Below are 20,000 nucleotides of genomic sequence, written 5' to 3'. Positions count from 1 at the left end.
GGGTGAGTGGGTGAATTGAGGGAGAAGGGTGTGGGGTAAGCTTTTGAGAAAGGTGAAGAGGAGGCTTGGAGGGCGAAGAGAGTATTGGTGACTGATTTGAGTAACCACCAAGTATTAACTCAGGGGGGTGGACACTTATCCAACCAAGATATTCTAGTTTTGTATTTTTAATTAATTTTCTGAAATTTGAGGAATTTCTTTTTCACTTGGAAGTTGTGGGTTACGATGTGTAAATAAAGGTGGAAAACGTCTGATTTGATGCAATTTTATAACAGGTGAAAAGGTGAAAATTTCTTGTGGGATTTTGTGATGGTCAGGTCACTGTGATGTATGGGGGAGGGGGTTTGAAGGTTTGAAGTGGGGAGGGGATTAGCATTCTCTTAAGTAGGGCTTAAATCCATGTTGTAAAAGGTCTTCTTCGAGGTCATTATTTAATTTTATAGGTGTGTATATGCATCAGGAAGATCAATGGTTTTGTGTCGTTTATTGTTGCATATATTTTCCGCACATCTTGCAGGTTTGTAAGTTGCATCGGCGACCGTAACTGGTCGTGACTGGCCGTGACCTGCTCATGGTCACAATTTAAAAAAAAAAATTTTTGGTTCAAGGTTCATATGAGAGCTAACACACAAAGTACAACAGCGGGGGAAGGAGACAAGGTGGGGGGGGATGAGGGAAGGACAAAATGGTGGGGAACAGAGACATGAGATCTGTGGAAGGGAGAGGGATGGGGCAGAGTACATAGGGTAAACAAGATGGACAGTACAGGAACTTTCAGGATGGAAAGCAGGGAATTTGAAGGAGGTGGGTTTGAGGTGGAATGGCCGGAGTAGAAAAGATCGTAGTTTTGGATGGGGGAAGATAAGAGATTATGGTGCACAGCTGTTTTGAAGACCTAGAGGGAAGAGTGAGATTGAAGAGAGTGTGGGAATTTGTTCTAAAGGTGGGAAGAAAGAGGAATGAAAGAGTGAAGGTGAGCAGTGATTCTTGATTTTGGTAGTTTTACCAGAAGGGTGTTGATGGCGGAGCTTGAGTGGCCTGTGGAAATATGGGGATGGGATATGTCTCAGACAGAGCAGGGCGGGGGTGGGGATGAGCCCAGAGAAGAGATGGTAGAAGACAGAACGACCACCGACCTGCCTGTGGTGACAAAGTGAGAGACCCAAAGATTCAGTCTCATCACGGGAGATGCCAGTGATCCGAAATGCCTTGATTTCCAAGCCGAGAGAGGTGAGAGGCGGGAGCACCAGCACAGAGGGGAGAGCAGTACTCCATCAGGCTGCACACGAAAGCTTTGTTTGTGGTCAGGAGCTCAGGTGTGCCAAGGAAGGACTTTGCACGATGGAAGATGCCCAGTCGGCGACTGGCTTTGGAGGCCAGTTTGGAAATGTGGCTTTCCCAGGAAAGATCATGGCAGATATTGAGACCCAGAAGCTTGAATAAAAGGACTTCTTCAAGAGGATTGTTGAGAGAGTAGATGGGGGTTGGGGGGGGTGCAGCGTTCCAGACGGTCCTTTCGGAGACATAGTGAGGGTGTGAGATTTGTCAATTGAAAGACATGTTCCATGTGTTTCTTTTAAATTTTCCACACATCATTTCGATTATGCTTTCCATGAAGTCACAAATGGCATAAAGAGTTTACATATTTCTTCAGTGAAATATTTTATGACAATATAACAATTTGCCCTTTTGCTTTGAAGAACGGGAATAAAGTGGATGTGGGTGGCAGTATTATATAGGAACGATTTTAAGTGGGGGGGGGGGGCAGTATACAATTTCACCCATAACTTTAGGTGGCACATTACCTAGTGTTTCATAATGATGCAAAAAGTGTGTGTGCGTGCGTGCGTGCGTGCGTGCGTGCGCGTGCTTGTGTGTGTGTGTGTGTTGCACCGCGGCATATCGTGAGAATTTCCAGATCAAAATATTAATGACGGCATATTGTGGGATCCTCACTCCTTTTTTTTTTCTTGGTGGGCCACCAATTTTCCACCATTTTTTCTTTTCATTGGAATTACCCACAACATGAGCGCAGAGGGTGACACCCAGTCACAACAAAGCGCAATCAGACCTGCTAGGACAGATCATCAGCATGGGCGGCGTGTCAGACCAAAAGAAGAAAGTGAGATTATCTGAGCAATAACTGTAGAGCTTGTCTAGTAGCACCATGCACATAAGAGGCAAAAAGAACTGAAGACAGATGACGGCATCAGCAGCGTCAAGCGGGAATGAGCCAAGAACAGCTTGATGCCCTTAGAGCGGAACGCAGAGAAAGGGGACAGCACCACCAAGGGGAAATGAGCCAAGAACAGGTTGATGCCACAAGAGTGGAAAACAGATATAGGGAATAACACTGCTGAGAGGAAATGAGCCAAGAACGACTTCAGGACACTTGAGCTAAACAGAGAGGGTGCCAATGTCAGAGATGGATGTATTATTAGTTGATGATATATATACAAGACAGGCAACTGTGATGGGTGGGGAGGTTGTTTTAAAGCTTGGGTGGGGACAGCATTGATACCTTAAGGTTGAGAGGGGGTAGGTGAGGACTTGGTTTTGGGAGGTGGACGTTGAGGACTTGGGGGATGCAGGGGGAAGTTAAAGTCACATTTTGCAATTCCGTGGAATTTCCACGGGTCCCTGCTCATGTATATATATATATATATATATATATATATATATATATATATATATATATATATATATATATATATATATATATATATATATATATATATATATATATATATGCTTGTGAAGTAGAAAATGTGCTGAAAGGCCTTGTTTGCCAAATAAACTGTGGTTTTCCTTATTGTTTAACAAAGCTTTATCTTTCCTTGTTCCAGAAATGTAGCTCAGACTACTAATGTTTGTAAAATTTTGGTAAAGCATGAAATGGTATTATTTTTACAATGGATGTTTTGCTTTTGTGCTGTACTCTTTGTTTGGTGTGTGCGCGTGTGTGTGTGTGTGTGCATGTGCGCACGTGCTCGTTTATGGTTATGTGTTGTTGGTTGTAATCTCCATTTGTGGGTTTCAGAAGGTGGAATGGAGTCCTCTCAGTACTCAAAGTATCCACCTCCATTTTGGTAAAAGATCACAATTCATGGACCAAGTTGTGAAGTTTTGTTGTTCTCATATTTTTGTTCTGAGGGTTCTTTTCAGGATAGTCATTAATCTCCATACAGCCCACAATTGTAGTTTTTCTTTTTTTTTTTGATAATATTCACTGGGATTTGTTTTTAAGATCTCGGTGAGGTTTTTCTTTCTCGCTCCCGTTCTTCTTTATCACTTCATTATCACTCTTTCTCCATGCTCCCTTTTCTACATTCATTCTCGTTTCTGAGTGATTATACTAGTACATGAATAACCCAAATAAGTGCATGACAATCAAAGGCCTTGTTTATAAAATTATAGCATTATCATCACAATCATCACAATGTTTTGTCGAGCGTGAAACCTGAAAGTTGAGCATATTTACTTGTGCACCATAGAACCATGTTGTCCCACTCATCATTTCCCCATGTGCATGCTTGTTTGGAAGGCTAAACGGCATCATTGGTTTTTCATTGGCTCATTTCAATAACGTGATTTATGAGCAACATCATGGTGCAGCTCATTACATTGCTTGCTAACACTCAACATTTTAATTTGCACAACGCAGGTATGTGATGGGGCATGTTAGTTTCTTACGACTGCAATAAATACTAAGCCATAATTTTCATGATCGGTCATGGTTGTCGTTTTGTTTTTATGCGTCTGAAACTGGAGGCATTGTTTTTGGGTTGTCCTTCCGTCCATCTGTTATTGTTTTCTTTTGGGGGGATTTTTTAACCACCCAATTGTTGTTAAATTTTCAGCCAAATTCAGACAAATTGGCCTAAGTATCGACTGTGATAAAACGATGAATCCAAAATAGCTCGTAAGAATCCGAATTGCGTTATTCCTCAAATCAAGTCTGAAATAAAGTCGAGTCAAGCCTTGAGCAATCAGTTTACAAGCCATTTTATAGAAAGGTGAAATTTTACATTGATGAACTTGGGAAGAGTCTGAAATACCTAAACTTTGGTGCTATTTCACAAGGGTGGCATGAAGGTCCCATGGTCAAGGATGCAGAAGCCTCACTGACTCATTTATGCTTTCTTTAATTCTTCTTTTTTTGAAAAACATTAATTTGGGCTGATCATCTGATTGTAACGATTGCCGATAAAGTGAAAGAAAGATATGAAATCAAAATAAATGGGTGTTTATCGATCAATACTAGATGTAGCCATTTAATATTCAGATGATTAAGGGAACAACCCTCACAATACAGCTTATGTTTGCAGGTCCATTCAAAGTCCAAGTAAATCCACAATGATTTCTGCCATACACCATCCATCCCATACATCCACTGGAATGAGCCTTTTGTGCTTTGCTGCACGGATATTTGACTCACATTTTCACACAGTTTATTCATTCATCTGGTAATGGCAGCCCACAGATGCCTCACTTTCACTTCTTGCCAATGTATCGAAGAACTCAATTTCTTCGCACAATGTCATAACCTTTCTCTGCCTTTTGGCACGATTAATATTATCCATCATTTTACGTTTTGGAACCATTATTTACTGTTGTGTGTATACTAGATTGTGTATATCTAGTATTACAGGATCTTTGTATATCATTTCCTGTTTGACAATTAATTGTTAAATTTCGCTTTATTCCTGTATGCTGGTTTCATTACTGCAATTAACGGTGTGTGAGAAACAACAAAAGGCTCGTCATGGGAGGTATTCATACACGTGGATGTATGCAGTTTGGGCCCCATTATTAAGAGGCAACTTGCACCAAGTACCTGAAAAGATGGGCAGGGGTAAGTAGATGTACTTCCAACAGTGCTCTGTACAGGACCAGAAAAAGATATGGCTTACAAATGAAAAGACTTACCACATGTGTGAAATGTATGCACATCACCAAGTACCACCTTAACAATTACTCCAGGGATGGAAAGACCCAAACATGATGTAGAGCGTTTGGAAATGAAGAAAAACAAGGCGAGGTGCAATGGTGTGAAATAGTTGAAACAGAAGGAGCGACACCTTTTCCTGAATGAGATGTGCAGAGGTCAAACTTACCGAGTCGGATTCGGCTACAGGCAACCCCAAACGCTGATAAGAGACATGACGAGAGGAGAATACAGGAAATGCATTACTAATTTGGTAAAGGATATTGATGAGGAAGATATGCTGGTCTAGCTGTATGGATGTGCTTGACAAGGACAGTGGTTGAGATGGGATTCTGCCATACAGACCGAGACGTCATGGAAGAAACTTCTCAATGTATGGACACCGGAACTGCTGTCATTGCACATCAACGCTATCCATGACCAACTCCCTTCCCCAGCTAATCTAAGGTTGTGGGGCAAAACCAACCTTGGACTGTGTCAACTGTGTCATCACCACTGCTCCGCATCTTAAATGGTTGAAGCTACTGGCTCAAAAATAAAAGCTACAACTGGCACCACGACCAAACCTTAAGAGCGATTTGTCTGGTCTGGTCTAGTCTGGCTTCAGCCTTGGATGCCAACCGATGGAGACTGCCCACACCAAAAAAAAGAGTATCAGGTCTGGCTTTTTATTTCAAAGATGCAAATAAGAAGACCAGTGTTGTATCAAAGCCAACCTCCATTCCCACCAATGCATTCTGTACAGTTGATGGTACATCCTCCAGGAACCCAGCCTTGCCACATCCACAGGTAGAAACACAGGGCATCCTACAGAAGGCGAATGATTGGATTTTTCTTATGGATGAAGACCATAAGCCAATAGTATTCCCCCCACAAATGGAAACTGCCAAAATGGCCTGATATCACCATCTTCTTGGTAGCAACTAAAAATGTCATCATTATTGAATTGACAGTCCCAACGGAGGAGAACCTGTCCAATGCATGTGCCAGAAAGAAATGCAAATATGAAGACCTAATAGCCGATTGTGAACATAGAGGATGGTCTGTAAACTACTTTCCAGTAGAAATAGGCAGTAGAGGATTCTACAATACATCTTTCAGCAAATGCCTTGCCTATTTTGGTATCCCAAAAGGAACGAGCAAGATTATTATGGACACAGCATCCAAAACTGCCCTTAGAGCAAGCTATGTCATCTGGCTATGCAGAAGCTCGAAGGCCTTCAGACAAATATAATTACTGCCCACACCATAAATATGCTCTGAGGGAAGTGGGACCGTTGAACGCTCATGAAATCTGTTTAACTCACCAAAGTCTGGTCTGAAATCCAGAAACCACAGAGTATAGTTTTGAGTATAGTACTGTATAGTTTCAGATTCTTGTTCCAGACAGATCCATTCTGCAACAAGGTGAATATTTTTTTTCCCCCAGTCATCTTCATTATTCCAGGCGTGCTCATCCTAAAAGGGGTGACTGGAAGGCTCAGAAGATGACTGTGCTGGTGTTTCACCAATGAGTTATCCCTGTTGTGTGTCTACCAGATCTTGTAGATATATTATTACAGGATCTCCATATGTCATTTACTGCTTGATGACTATTTGTTGTTAAATTTAGCTTCGTTAGTTAAAACAAGCCGGTGTGCTTGTCTGATTAATACAATTATTTATTGGTGCACAAGAAACAAGAAAAGGCTCATAATGAGAGGTAATCATACACGTGGATGCAAACAATGACTCCTCTCAGCTCAAAAGCCGACATTGACTGAAATGAAATCGGAACACAATAGGTTGCCCGCGATTGGTAGAAACTGGTGATATTTGAGGGTTTACTGTACACACACACACACACACACACACACACACACACACACGCACACGCACACGCACACGCACACGCACACGCACACGCACACGCACACGCACACACGCGAAACCCGATAAACTTCTCTCAATGCTCTTTTTTGACCACACCTCCTGAGCCACACAATATTTTTCATAAGCCACGCCCACTTTCCTATGCCACTCCCACTTTCCTACGCCACTCCCACTTTCCTACGCCACTCCCACTTTCCTACGCCACTCCCACTTTCCTACGCCACTCCCACTTTCCTACGCCACTCCCACTTTCCTACGCCACTCCCACTTTCCTACGCCACTCCCACTTTCCTACGCCACTCCCACTTTCCTACGCCACTCCCACTTTCCTACGCCACTCCCACTTTCCTATGCCACTCCCACTTTCCTACGCCACTCCCACTTTCCTACGCCACTCCCACTTTCCTACGCCACTCCCACTTTCCTACGCCACTCCCACTTTCCTACGCCACTCCCACTTTCCTACGCCGCTCCCACTTTCCTACGCCGCTCCCACTTTCCTACGCCGCTCCCACTTTCCTACGCCGCTCCCACTTTCCTACGCCGCTCCCACTTTCCTACGCCACTCCCTCTGTCCTACGCCACTCCCACTTTTCATCAACCACGTCCACTTTCCCTAAGCTCCGCCCACTTTCCTAAGCCCCTCATAAAAAATGACGGTAAATAGACACCCGATATTTTTTTTTTTTTTTTTTTTTTTTTTTGAAGGACTACCATTTGAAAAATGTTTGAAAAATAAAACCTCAATCAAAAATCGGCTCGAGTAAAATTTTCTAAATATCTCGAAGTGTTTAATTCCGAAGTCTCGTTTCTCTACATTCAAAACTGAAGGACAAGTATTGAAAATACTGTACGTGGTTTTTCGGCCGCTGCACAGCAACGGGTGGTTGCTCGGCAACGAAATTCAAACGCGCACATTCACAGACCATATTGCACATGTTGGCAAAGTTTCATCGAAATCGGTTCGATGGTTCGTGCTGTGGAGCCTCGCGTTGCAGACACACACACACACACACACACACACACACACACACACACACACACACACACACACACACACACACACACACACACACACACACACACACACACTCACGTATATGGATATACAGACGAATGCATGAGACACAACACAGGATTGTTCGACTGGTCAAACACAGCCACTGAACTTGGAGGAAGCACCGTCGCTTCCCAGGGCATTCTGGGTACCAGCGATGTCACAACAATGGTACTGCTTTTCCCACCGCACCCAGTGAGGCATTTCCTCTAACCCATGGATGCCAACCGATGGAGATTGTCCATGCTCTGATCCATTTAAATGCTGAGTGCCAAGCAAGGAAGCAGTACGTACCATTTTTGAAGTCCTTGGTATGACTCTGCTTGAGTTTGAACCACAGACCTGTCAGACTCGGAGCAGACACTCTAACTTTATACACCAACTCTGGTTATTCATTGGACTTTGGTCAATTAATTTGTGCCTCCACCACCATGATATTCCTCAAAGAAAATGTATCCACAGTTAATCAATTTAATTTCGATTTTGTTGAGTCATCATGGGTAAATCACATTCAAACAAACAATTCTTGTAATTTTGTCATTTTATTTCTTCAGGCCTTTTGTTCAGTATACGGAACATCTCGAATTTGAAATTGCTATTATATTGTCAGCCAAAGAGCCTGCTGATGTTCAGGATGCTGAACATATGAGCAGGACCGAGGAGGTGATGATGACTTTTACCAATGTCAGTTAAAATGGATTCCAAAAATAAAAGGCCTCTTTTTCTATTATCTGGCACTTTATAATATTTTAGGTGATGTCTCGCAGGTGAATATTTATGCCTCCGGTGACAGTTGCTGGTGGCATGTTTTTGGGTTGTTCGTCGGACTGTACATACGTACATATAATACGTCTTTGCTATTTTTCTGTTTTCTCTGTAACTGCTTATCCTATTCACACAAAATTTTCACCACATGAGTAGTCACACATGTATAATGTTTTTATGATAATCATGAATGACATCATAGGTCACGTGGTGACAGCCATGTTGAAAAAAAAAGTAAAAACTTTGGACCTCTATCTCTGAAACCTCTCCATGGAAAAAAAATCGAAATTTGGCACATGTGAAGTACTCCCCATGAGAACGAAGTATGATTTTTTTTATGATGTCATAGGTGGCTTCGTTATGACGTCATAATTGCAGATGTCAAACGCTTTATCCGATCAGTATGAAAATTTTTTTGGGTCATCCAGGGCAAAATTGTAATTGAGAAAAAATTGATGATGTCATGATTCGGCAGCCATATTGTTTCTAACATAAAACCTTCAAAAATCTTCTCCGAAATGGCTGAACAGATTGAGGTGAAACTTTACAGGCATGATTGCCTATCCATGAGGACCAAAACGTTCTCCAACTATGATGTCATAGATCACATGATTTGGCAGCCATATTGGATTTACCCTCAAACCTTTAAATACCATCTTCTCCAGAATGGCTTGACAGATCGAGGGGAAACTTTACCCACATGTTCCCCAATCCTTGGTGATACCAGGGTGTTATTGAATAATAAATAAGTCACATGGTCTGGCAGCCATATTGGATTGAACAAAAGTCTTTGAAAAATTCTCTCTCTTGAACCACTTCATCAATCGACATAAAACCTCACAATTATTATCTCGTAGTTATGGGGAATATATGTTTTAAATTTCAATGTGATTGGATGCATGGTCTGGCAGCCAGAATTATTTAATATTTTGAATCTGGGTTCAGCGATGATGTCATAGGTGGCTTTGTTATGATGTCACAATTGTATGCGTTGAACGCTTTGTCCGATCAGTATGAAAAATTTTGAAGGTCATCTAGGGATAAATTGTATGGTTGGGGGGTGGGGTGGGGGTGGGAATTGATGACGTTATCAATCATGTGGTTCGGAAGCCATATTTTTAAAAATATAAAAACCTTCAAAAATCTTCACCAAAACAGCTGAACAGATCGAGGTGAAACTTTACAGGTTTGATCGCCTATCCATGAGCAACAAAAAGTTCTCCACCCATGACATAATCGATCACATGGTTTGGCAGCTATGACTTTTTTTTGAAGAATAAACATTTTAATATTGTTGTAGAATTCCCTCCCGTCGGCGTGCGAACGACCGCATCTAACCAATAGCAGTCGCTTCGCCAACGAACGGACAATCCAGTCGCGGCCTTCCGGATCAACGCCGGAAACCAGCCACGGGTGTGTTTTTAAACACACCACAACCATGTCCGCACTCTACCCGCGCTATAGGGTCCGATCGCCAAATCTTCAATTTACCTAATTATTCAGGTGGGTAGGTTACCGAGAGATTGTACCTCAACAGGACCACTTGGAAATGAGCCGCTTAAGCAGCTCGCTTCCTTTTGGGATAACCGAGCGGGGTATTATCACGCAGTCCCGTTGGACCCGATCACTTTATCGGCAATTTAAAAACCAACTATATTCCGAGTGCAAGATGGCAGCTCAATTAAGGGAAGAGGACGCAACAAATAGGTTTACATTCACACAAGGACATTTATTATAATAAAGCACATATGCATTTAAACAAGGCAAAACACGTATGCAATTATACAAGCAACAAAAGCACAACAAAGAACTACGACTGTCTATACGAAATGCAATGCAAACATTTACAGCACACAAATCACTTAACCATTTTCTACTTATTAGACGGGCCCACGGACACACGTACGCACACACACACACACCCAAGAAATGGTGGCAGAGGCCTTTAAGAACAGGCTCCAGCTCGGAGGACAGGTGAGCTGAAACCCAGAACCTATCTCGAACCTCTCCACCTCGTGTGGTCGTCAAGTTGTTCGGACCCGGGCTCCAGCGAGAGCGAGCTGGATCCAATCGCCGTGAGCTGCGATCCTTCCCGAGCTCCCGTGAATCCTCCCGCGCTTCTCATCACGTGCTGGTGAGATGAGGCGCCGATCCTTCCCATCGATGTCGCTTCCCCGAGGAACCACCTCCACGAAGAGGTCAATGAGTCACACCAAGCCGGGAACCAAAATGAAGAACAAAGAGCTCCACGAACCAAGAAGAAGCCACCACTCGCAGCTCGAGCCGAGCGACCGGCTTAACTTTCTTCCAAACAGGGCAACTTGAAGCAAAAAGATCTCCCGAGCCAAGCAGAAGCCGAAGCTCATGGAACCATCAAAGCAAAAAGCCTCCTCCCGAGCCAGGCCTCAGCTCACCGAGCCAGCCGAAGCAAAAAGTTTCCAAAGGCCTCAACCCTAACACAAGCCAAACAGGACCCAAAAGTCTGCTGAGCGACTACTCTCTGCCGAAGCAAAAAGCTTACTACTCAACTCCCGAACACGAACAAAGAAAAGATCTCCTCTTATCCTTCTCCCGCCGTTCCCCCGCTCCCGGCGTGACTCATGACTCATGCTCCATCCCCCACTCAGCCACGGGTGGGAGGGAGTTGTTGACATCATGAGTCACGGGACGACAGGGTTCTTCTTGCTCTTCGCCGAAGAGGGGGAGGGATGTCTCCATTGTTCGCTCCCGAACTATTAAATCGATCCGCAGCGCATCTAATCGATTTCTGAACATTTAAACAATGGAAGGTGAGCTATCTAGGGAACAAGCACTTATCGACATAGCTGACTAAAGGAACCTGTATGTTGTGTGCAATCGAATTCCAAATTCGTAACAATATATTCCCCAGAACGGCTTGACAAATCAAGGGGGGAAACCACCCACGTGTTCCACAAGCCTTGGGGATACCAGGGTGTTCACGAATAATTAATAGATCACATGCTCTGGCAACCATATTGGTTTGAACAAAAATCTTTTAAAAAATCTTTCTCTTAAACCACTTCATCAATCAATGTGAAACGTCACCGTTATAATCCAGTAATCATGTGGAATATATGTTTTAAATTTCAACCTGATGGGACACATGATCTGGCAGCCAGAATTATTTAATGTTTTGAATATTGGTTCAAGGATTTAATTCAAACTTGGTACAAGTATGTACAATGATGTGATAACATGGGTGGAGTTATATCTGGCGACGTCGTGACATTGCAGACTGCCCTTCCAGTTTTTCTTTTAAAATTGAATTTTTCTGTTTTGATTATGGGGGAATTAATTTTCTGGGCCAGGCTTTGGTTGGATGTCGGTTCAAGGACATGTTGTTTTTGAGGAATATTCTGCTGAAGAAGTGCTGTAAGGGGGTAAATTTTATAAAGAATATTTTAATGTTAAATATTGGTGTTTGTTTAGGTGCTCTGCTCAGGTCTTACAGATGTTTTTTTTTTTTCAGCCTCTTTCTTTGCTTCAGAGTGTCCTGGCAAGCCATCCATATCACTCATCATACACGCACAGCTTGCCAGACCTTTCCACCACACCTGCTACCACTGAAGGTCTTATGTCCTTTTCTGTACCTGCTCCCAATACTGGCTCTCATTGGGAGGGACCTTTGCCACTTGTTGGGTCTGGAACATTGAGTACTGGAATGTGTCGGCTTCATCCTGTGTATGTATTAGGTTTGAGAAAAGCTGTTGTGCCAATAATCCAGAAAGGCAAAGTTTAAAATATGCTACATTTAAAATGTTTAGACTTTACCAGGGCTGCAGGCACAACCATGCAGGAAAACTGTCTGCCAAAATGAGGCTCAGGTTCGATGTTTCAGCTCCTGAGTTATTTCAACAAGGACTTTGTAGACTTCGTGTTATGATTCTAATAAACCCCTCCAGAAACGAGAGAGGAGAATGGGCTTTGCGAGGGAGGCCCAAGGTAACGGATGGGAAGGTCGGGGTTTGGTGGTGGGAGGTTGTAACGGGAATGGAAAAGAAGTGTGGTTGTGTGGACACCACTTGCATGCTGCAGGCCGTGGACCTCAACTTGTTCGGCATACAATGTTCCCGATTGGTGGTGCCTGTGGTCACGCTGCATCGCCTGTGCATGATTACTCTCCTCTTCTTTCATAGTAACGTATACCTAAAGCTCTGTGATAAAATTAAATGCCTTTTTTGCACATGATTGTAGCTTTAGGATTTGAGGACGCATTTATGACAACAATGACGCATCAAATTGCCCAGGCAAATGTGGTGCGAAGAACAGCTGCAGACACAGTCATTAAGCCTGGAAGCACCTTTTCTTTTTCTTCTTCATTGAACCGTAGCAGTAAAGCATGCATTGTCAAGCCGTGAAGCAGATTGACACATTTTAATTACACCTGCTCATGGATATAAATAAATATAGCAGATTATATATTTTGATTAATAAATCCCTTTCTGTCTCTTCCCTTTTCCCACCCCAAATAAACTAAAAAGTAGAATTATGAGGTGAAACTGATTGAAGGACACATTTGGCTGGAACTGGTTACATTTAGCATTGTGATATTTTGTTGTGAAAGTAATTTAATTCGTTAATTGAGAGTGACTACTGCTACTTGGGATTTCAGGAGGAGGCGGGTGGGGATGGTGGGCAGTCATTGTAAAATACGGCCAGAAGGTTTTGGATTAGGGTTGATGTCAACATTTGGATCAAGGTGAGCCTTGTACCATTGAGATGGGTAAAATTAAAATTTACTGGAAATAACAGTGATGTCACTCTGCACTAACCAATGAAACCAGAACCTGTCATTGTTACCAGTACTGGATAAATATGCAGTGCCTGAAAAAAAAAATAAGCAAATGAATGTTGGCTTGAGTTACATATAAATCTCCTTTTGTTGTGTTGATTATAAAACTGACACTTCATACCATTGTCGTGCTCCTCAATTTACATTAGACACTGTAGGAAAGAAAATTTTGGTTTTACAACATGGCATGTGGTGGGTGCCTATTTTTGCAGGTCTGTGGGTGACGGACGGCCCCATAGTGGCGGCAGCAGCTTATATGGTGGTGCCGTGCACAACAGCATCCTTTCGGAGTGTGCCTCGGTTGAGATGAGCCTCCATGCTATCTATATTCACGAGGTGGGTTCAGCATTTCTTACACCACCCTAACAAAAATCGGTGCAATTTTGTAACACATCTGAATTACTTGCATACAATATCTGTGCATGGTAGGCTGTTGTTAAATTGGATAATTGAATTCCGTATCAGCATCGACAACAATAATTCAAACTGATGGCACGTGTTAACCACAAGAATAATTGCCGTCCACTTCAGTCAACATCCCTGAGCTCACATTGGACTGTCATCATCTCATGCTGCAATTATGGCATACTCAATCACTTTATTTGCATTTCAACTCATTATCTTCAAATTGGTTAAATGAAATACAATCATGTAAAACGGTAGTAAATATCCATATTACCATTCATTCATTGCTCTCCAATCCAGATTTCAATGTGGCATTATGGTTGTTCATTCTTTGGTTCCACTTGTCCCTTTCATAAATGCTCTGCTGTGGTGTTACACAGTCGCATGTGATGCAAGACTGCTCCCACATCGTTTCAGGCCCGACGGCAGCTGCCCACCAGTGATGCCCACAGTCAGCAGCAGTGGTTTAGGAATGACTTCAAAGATCAGCAGGATCAAGACATGCATGATGGACATCTCTCTCCATCAGTTGTGAACATCCAAGCCGAGAATCTAGGCTACAAGCCCCCCGATATAGGGGTCTCCTGCACACCAGGTGCTCTGGCCAACTCCTCTAATCTCTTGCCTGACACATGGGAAGCGACAGAGCCACAACAACAGACAACTTGTTCAGGTAAAAGTCTGGAATTTCAGATGGCAGTGAAGATGAATATTTGTTGATTGCAATTTCTTTCATCACAAATGCAAGTTTCTGCATTTTTGTGACTTCTCGTTTCTCTTTGCTATGTAGAGGAGAATTGTCGAAACAATGTTTATGTGTTGGCTTTTTTTTTGGCATTCATACAGTGTTGAACTGTTGCGTTCCAGGACACCACATAGACCATCCCCCCCTCCCCTAAGCATTGTCAAAATGTGTGTATACTTTTGTATCTTTGTAAAACCATAATTAAGAATGCCAATAGTCATTGCAACTTGTATAAAACTGTTGCGAATTTGCACCCGCTGGCGTGCGATCGGCCACGTGACTCGAATCGCGACACGTCGCCCACCGGACGGACAATTCTGTCGTGACCCTCTCGGACTATCGCCGGGAGCTAGTCACGGGTGGGCCTTTTGGCCTCACCACGATCGTGCCAATCGGCCACCCACGTGGGATAGGGTTGTTCGCCAAACTCGACCTACCTAAGTACCCATGCGGATGGTAAACCGGACGATCGCACCTCGCCGCAGGTCGACTCCGGACACGGGCCGCTTAAGCGGTCCGTTCCGTACTATCGGGATAACTGAGCGGTGTTATCGTCAGCCTCGACGGTTCCGATTACTTATCGGGCGTATTAAGCCCACTACGAACCCGTTACGTGGAGCAAGATGGAGATTCAAACGAAGGAAAGGACGCAGTGAAATGGGGAACAATTCAACACAAGCACTTTATTCACACATATACAGCCAAACAGAATCAGAAATGCACATATATCAATTTAAAACAACAACAACAATGCAGAGCTACGACCGAATACGCGAACACACGACAACACTTAAAACAATACGACTTGACGGATGGCGCCACCCACAGACATTTACACAAAAAGCAAAGGAAAAGGAAAAAGAAGTCACGACTTCCCTTTTCGTGGCCGGTGAGCCCCTCTCCCACGACCGTCAGCGTGGTCGCGCCTGGCCCCGACCTCTCTCGCGGCCGGCGAACCCTCTCCGGCACTCCTCGTCCGGACACGCAGGTCCACCTCACAACCGGCGCTGCCACGTCTCCCGTCCGTGCCTTCATGACAGGCCGCTCGCCAAGCCGCGGGTGCAGGACTCTTCCCCCGACAAGACAAGCAGACAGGAAGCCTCGAAGAACCAACTCAACCCGAACCAACTCGACCAATTCTCGACCAAACACTCCCCAAGGTCCGTCCTGTCCGCCTTTTGTAGCGCGGGGCTCCGCCCTTCGCTCCGCCCCGTTTTCGGCCCCGCCTCCCTTCGAGCTTCTTGGAGAAGCCTCTCGAAGGGGGGCGTGACCTCTCGCTCTCCCTCCACCCCGCGCCATGCGGGGCCGGGGGAGTCGGTCTTGGCTCAGAGCCAAGGAATTATTTCCCCAAAAAGAGGCCCCCACCTTTTCTCACCTTTAACCCCCGGCTCGGATCGCACTTCCCCCACACCGAGCGCGGAGAATTTCGACGGGAGAAACAGGCGGGAAAACCCCCGCGCATCGTTGTTGGTTTTTGTTTGTTCCCGGAGATCGTAACCGCACAGGGCCTACTGAATGGCGAGTGGCGGAGATGTGGTAGCGTAGATGGTGGAGGTGGCGTGGTTGTAGTGTGGTTGGCGCTGTGGTGGGGATGGCGTGGTTGTTGAGATGCTGTTTGTTTGAAATAAAAGATAGAACAGAAAAATGGCTAACTCAAAGCGTCGCAACCCGGATGGATCACATAAATTCCCTCCATACAACGGGTTTGGGCTAACTACACATGTACTTACAGAGATATCTCACGTGAGGGCCCTTTATGGTGTAATGCGAATTTCCACAACTGTAACACGACCCCCTCCCCTTTTTACAGACTCGTCCCGAGTCGTCAAATTCTCGTGTGCCATCATGTGTAGTTCTCCCCGAGTACGTTTTACCTTCGGATCCCTGAGTGCGACATTCATGGTATTCGTGTCCCCAAAATAAATAACCTGAGGGCTGAGTAACTAACTAAACAAACCCACTCACACAGACGACTTAAATAAAATTGCCGGCGCTAGACAGTCATGCCGGAGGCGCACTCATATGTACAGTACAATACATCTTAACCTTATAATTTACACTAAACCATGGCCAAGGATCAATGAACTCTGCAAAAAGAAAAGCAGTTCGCAGGGAGCCAGGCTGCTCGCATGCAGTCCCTGGCTCACGCAATGCAGGTGACAGGGAGCGTGGCCGGCTGCTCAGACGCAGTCCTAGGCCTCCCCCTTTTAAAATGAACCCAGTGAACCACAACGGTGCATGGGCTGCACAAACGCAGTCTCAGTGCCAGCTCAAGTGGCACACGCAATGAGCACAACGAATGGAGGGATGAACACAAACACGGTGCACGGGCCGCCACTGCAGGCCCGTGTTGTAGCTGCCAACAGGGCAGTTCTTGCAGCTTGCAAACTGTTGCTTTCTGATCCTGGCACACATGGCAATGAACAGGGGGGGGGGGGCAAAGCAAAATTTAACGGGGGCAAACTGATGATGTGGGCAGTGGGCATGGCATGGCAAAGGTAGACAGGCATACAAAGCCGGCAGAACAGGGCCGCTGCAGGCAAACACAGCTGGCAGACGATCTGGCCGGCACAGGCCTTGCAGAAAACAGCTGCAGACGATCCGGCCAGTACAGGCCTCGCAGCAAAACAACAGCCAGCCAATGAAGTTGGCCGGCACAGGCCTTGAAGCAACACAGCCAGCAGATGAAGCTGGCCAGCCTTTGCCTTTCAGTGGAGGTTGGTGGAGGGAGTGCGGTGGTGCTGGCCACTCGGAAGGTGGGCTCGGACCTCCCCTACGGTCTCCCTCCCACCTCTCGCCTTTGCCTGTCACTGTCCATATCCACTCCCTTAATTTGTCAAAACCAATTTAGCCCCAACTTATTTTTTTTGTTTTATTTTTATTTCTATACCTCCAACTATTATTCGTCCCCTAACCCCCTTTACTGTCCTTGTTCGGCTAACCTATCGTCCACTAGCCTACTCCCAACCCCTACGTTCCCTTCCCGGAGGGGAATGAGGGAGAGCTAGCATCCTGTGTCGAGGCCCAACGAAGCCTCAGGATGGCCTCCCCAGGCTTCAGCGATCTAACCCAAAGTGGGTCCAGCGGCCCACAACGAGAGCGAAGGGATGGATGGTGCGGAGGGGTACACTTCCTAATCTACCCTAACCATTAACCTTTAAACTACCCTGGGGCTTTCAACAAGCGCCTCTCGCTTAAGCTATTGGTTCTAAAAACCCAGATTCCCGTCGCCTGTGTTGGTGTCCTTACAATTTTGGGCCTCGCCCCCCAATTTTCTCTCCGTGCCCTCACACGGTCTTATGGCTGGGACACGTGGCTCCCCTTGGCAGCCACTACCCTCTGCCGATTCCCCTACGATGGCACCCCCGGGCACTACACTGCCTCCGAGCCTACCAGCTCCCTAAACACCGGGGAGTGCCCCCCATGGCAACTCCCCTGAAATGCACACGTGGCAGGCTGGCTTCCCGGGCCCCTTTCCGAGGGTCGCCCGTGCCCACAACACTGCCCACGCGGCTAATGGCGCCCCGGGCCCCCGCATCATGCGGGCGCACCCATGCCCACTACGCTATCCCGGCCCCCCATGGGCCCTTGGCCTACTACGGCCGACTCGCCTGGTGCCCGGGGTACCCACTCAGCGATACTCACCTTTCGCAGCCACGCTCCCAGCCCGTCAACAGGGCTCCTGCACCCCTCCAAACGGGTTTCGAGCCTACACTCCCACTAACAGCAAAACGACCTCCATTTTGTCAATTTAACTAACCCAGCTAACTCACTCTACACTGACCCCGGGGTCCCTTGGGCGGGAGTCACTCCTCCCCCCCAATCACTCATCGCACCATGCATTCCCCATTCGCTCCACTCACACAGACCCGCTGGCCTCACTCACTCACCAAGTACCCGTTTCCACTTCACAACCCACAACTCTTCAACACACACACCGCTGAACTCTGCCATCCTTCTAACTACCTCCTCTAACTAACTCGTGCTCCCACGTCGTCCCTTACACTACAGCACGTTCCATTTAACACTACGTAGCAAAACTACGTCACCTCTACAAATTCAAAGTCTATCACTGTCTCCAAATCATCAAAAATCATTTCCCCTCCTAAATCTGACTAAAACCCCCTAACTAATCCATTCCACGGGCCCCATGCGGACTTACCCCTGCCCCATGAAGCTGGTCTAACTAAGCTAACCCTTCCCCTAGCTAATTCCATCCTGTGCCCAGCTAAGGGGGTCTTCCACCCCTTGCCCAGGGAATCCTGTTCCCCCGAAAGCGAGGCTTGCTTTTGTTCATTTATTTTTTTTTCAATTTTTGCGCAGCACCAGCGCAGCAACTCACAGCTCATGTACTTTGCACCTGCCCGTGACGTCATGCAGCTGCACGTGTACCTCGTCCCTCTTGGACGGTACCATCCGGCAGGGATTCACCCTTCTGCCGGATTCCAACCATACACGCAGCCATGACGTCACCCGGCGCATAAAAAAAACACAAGCCCCACGTCTCGAGGGGTTCCCCACGCGAACACGTGTGCCCTGCCCGTTGGAGCTGAACACACCCGCTCGCGTGGAGAACCCGTCTGGTCCAAATCCGTTTACTTGCCTAAACTTTGTCAATCCGCGGGATCGGCAAATCCACCGCTGGCGTTTCCGGACCGGGTTTCACTCCCGCAAGCGAGCACGTGGGGGCCTCGTGCGTTGCACAGCACGGACCTCGCGCTCGCTGCTGGGTGAACCCGGCGCGGTTACCAATCCAACTACAGCCGCCACTCGGCTTTTGTCCCTCTGTCGCCGTTGTCGTCGCCATTCACTCCATGCACACCTGCGTGCCACGACGCCCAGACTGCACTCCATTAAACTCACATTCACACCGGGAGACTTGGCTGCATGTTCACACATGCCGACCGATATCTCCCTCACATACAGTGACCTCACACACACTGTCTCTCTCCTTACACTCGGCCGCTCACTCACTCGTGCCGTTTCCCTTGCACACACCATACCACTCACACACGCGGGGGCACTCGCCCGCGGTGCCTCATCCACACAAGGCGTACTGGGAAGCACGCCCTTCGGCACACTTGCCAACACACCACTCACACACGGGGTCGCTTGCACACCTTGCACCACACACACAGGGCCAACCACACTGGGGATCAGTGCCACCACAAGGGTTTCCGGGGCCTCTATACCCCCCAAGCTCTCCGTGCACCTGTCCACAGCACCCGTCCCCTCAAACTCGCAAAGCACGACCGAACCCACCTGGTCATGACTCGCTTCAAGGGAGCATAGCGGCTCCCTTCGTTCCCAAAGGAGGCTATCCAACTGCTCGCACCGGGTCCCTACACGTTCTGCGAGCTCACCCCCATCGTCCTCCACTAACTCCGTGTGTGTG

The 20,000-nt window shown here is 46.3% G+C and overlaps 1 protein-coding gene across 5 annotated transcripts in view; it reads left to right on the top strand.

The window, feature by feature from the left end:
• ATG9A (autophagy related 9A) overlaps positions 1 to 20,000 on the top strand; it is an 83,184-nt gene that overhangs the window by 40,488 nt on the left and 22,696 nt on the right. For 4 of the 5 annotated variants that reach the window (XM_085873823.1, XM_085873821.1, XM_085873822.1 and 1 more), the window contains exons 13-16: positions 12,133 to 12,344; positions 13,276 to 13,362; positions 13,668 to 13,791; positions 14,278 to 14,533. In XM_085873823.1, coding sequence (XP_085729949.1) covers positions 12,133 to 12,344; positions 13,276 to 13,362; positions 13,668 to 13,791; positions 14,278 to 14,533 — 679 coding nt within the window. The remainder of the gene's footprint in view (positions 1 to 12,132; positions 12,345 to 13,275; positions 13,363 to 13,667; positions 13,792 to 14,277; positions 14,534 to 20,000) is intronic. The other variant, XM_085873824.1, reaches the window with a different exon arrangement.

The sequence above is a fragment of the Eptatretus burgeri genome, chromosome 3 (genome assembly GCF_056783735.1).
Source record: "Eptatretus burgeri isolate ZD-2024b chromosome 3, Ebu_testis_v1, whole genome shotgun sequence".
Lineage (NCBI taxonomy): Eukaryota > Metazoa > Chordata > Myxini > Myxiniformes > Myxinidae > Eptatretus > Eptatretus burgeri.
This window is presented reverse-complemented; position numbering and strand designations above follow the sequence as displayed.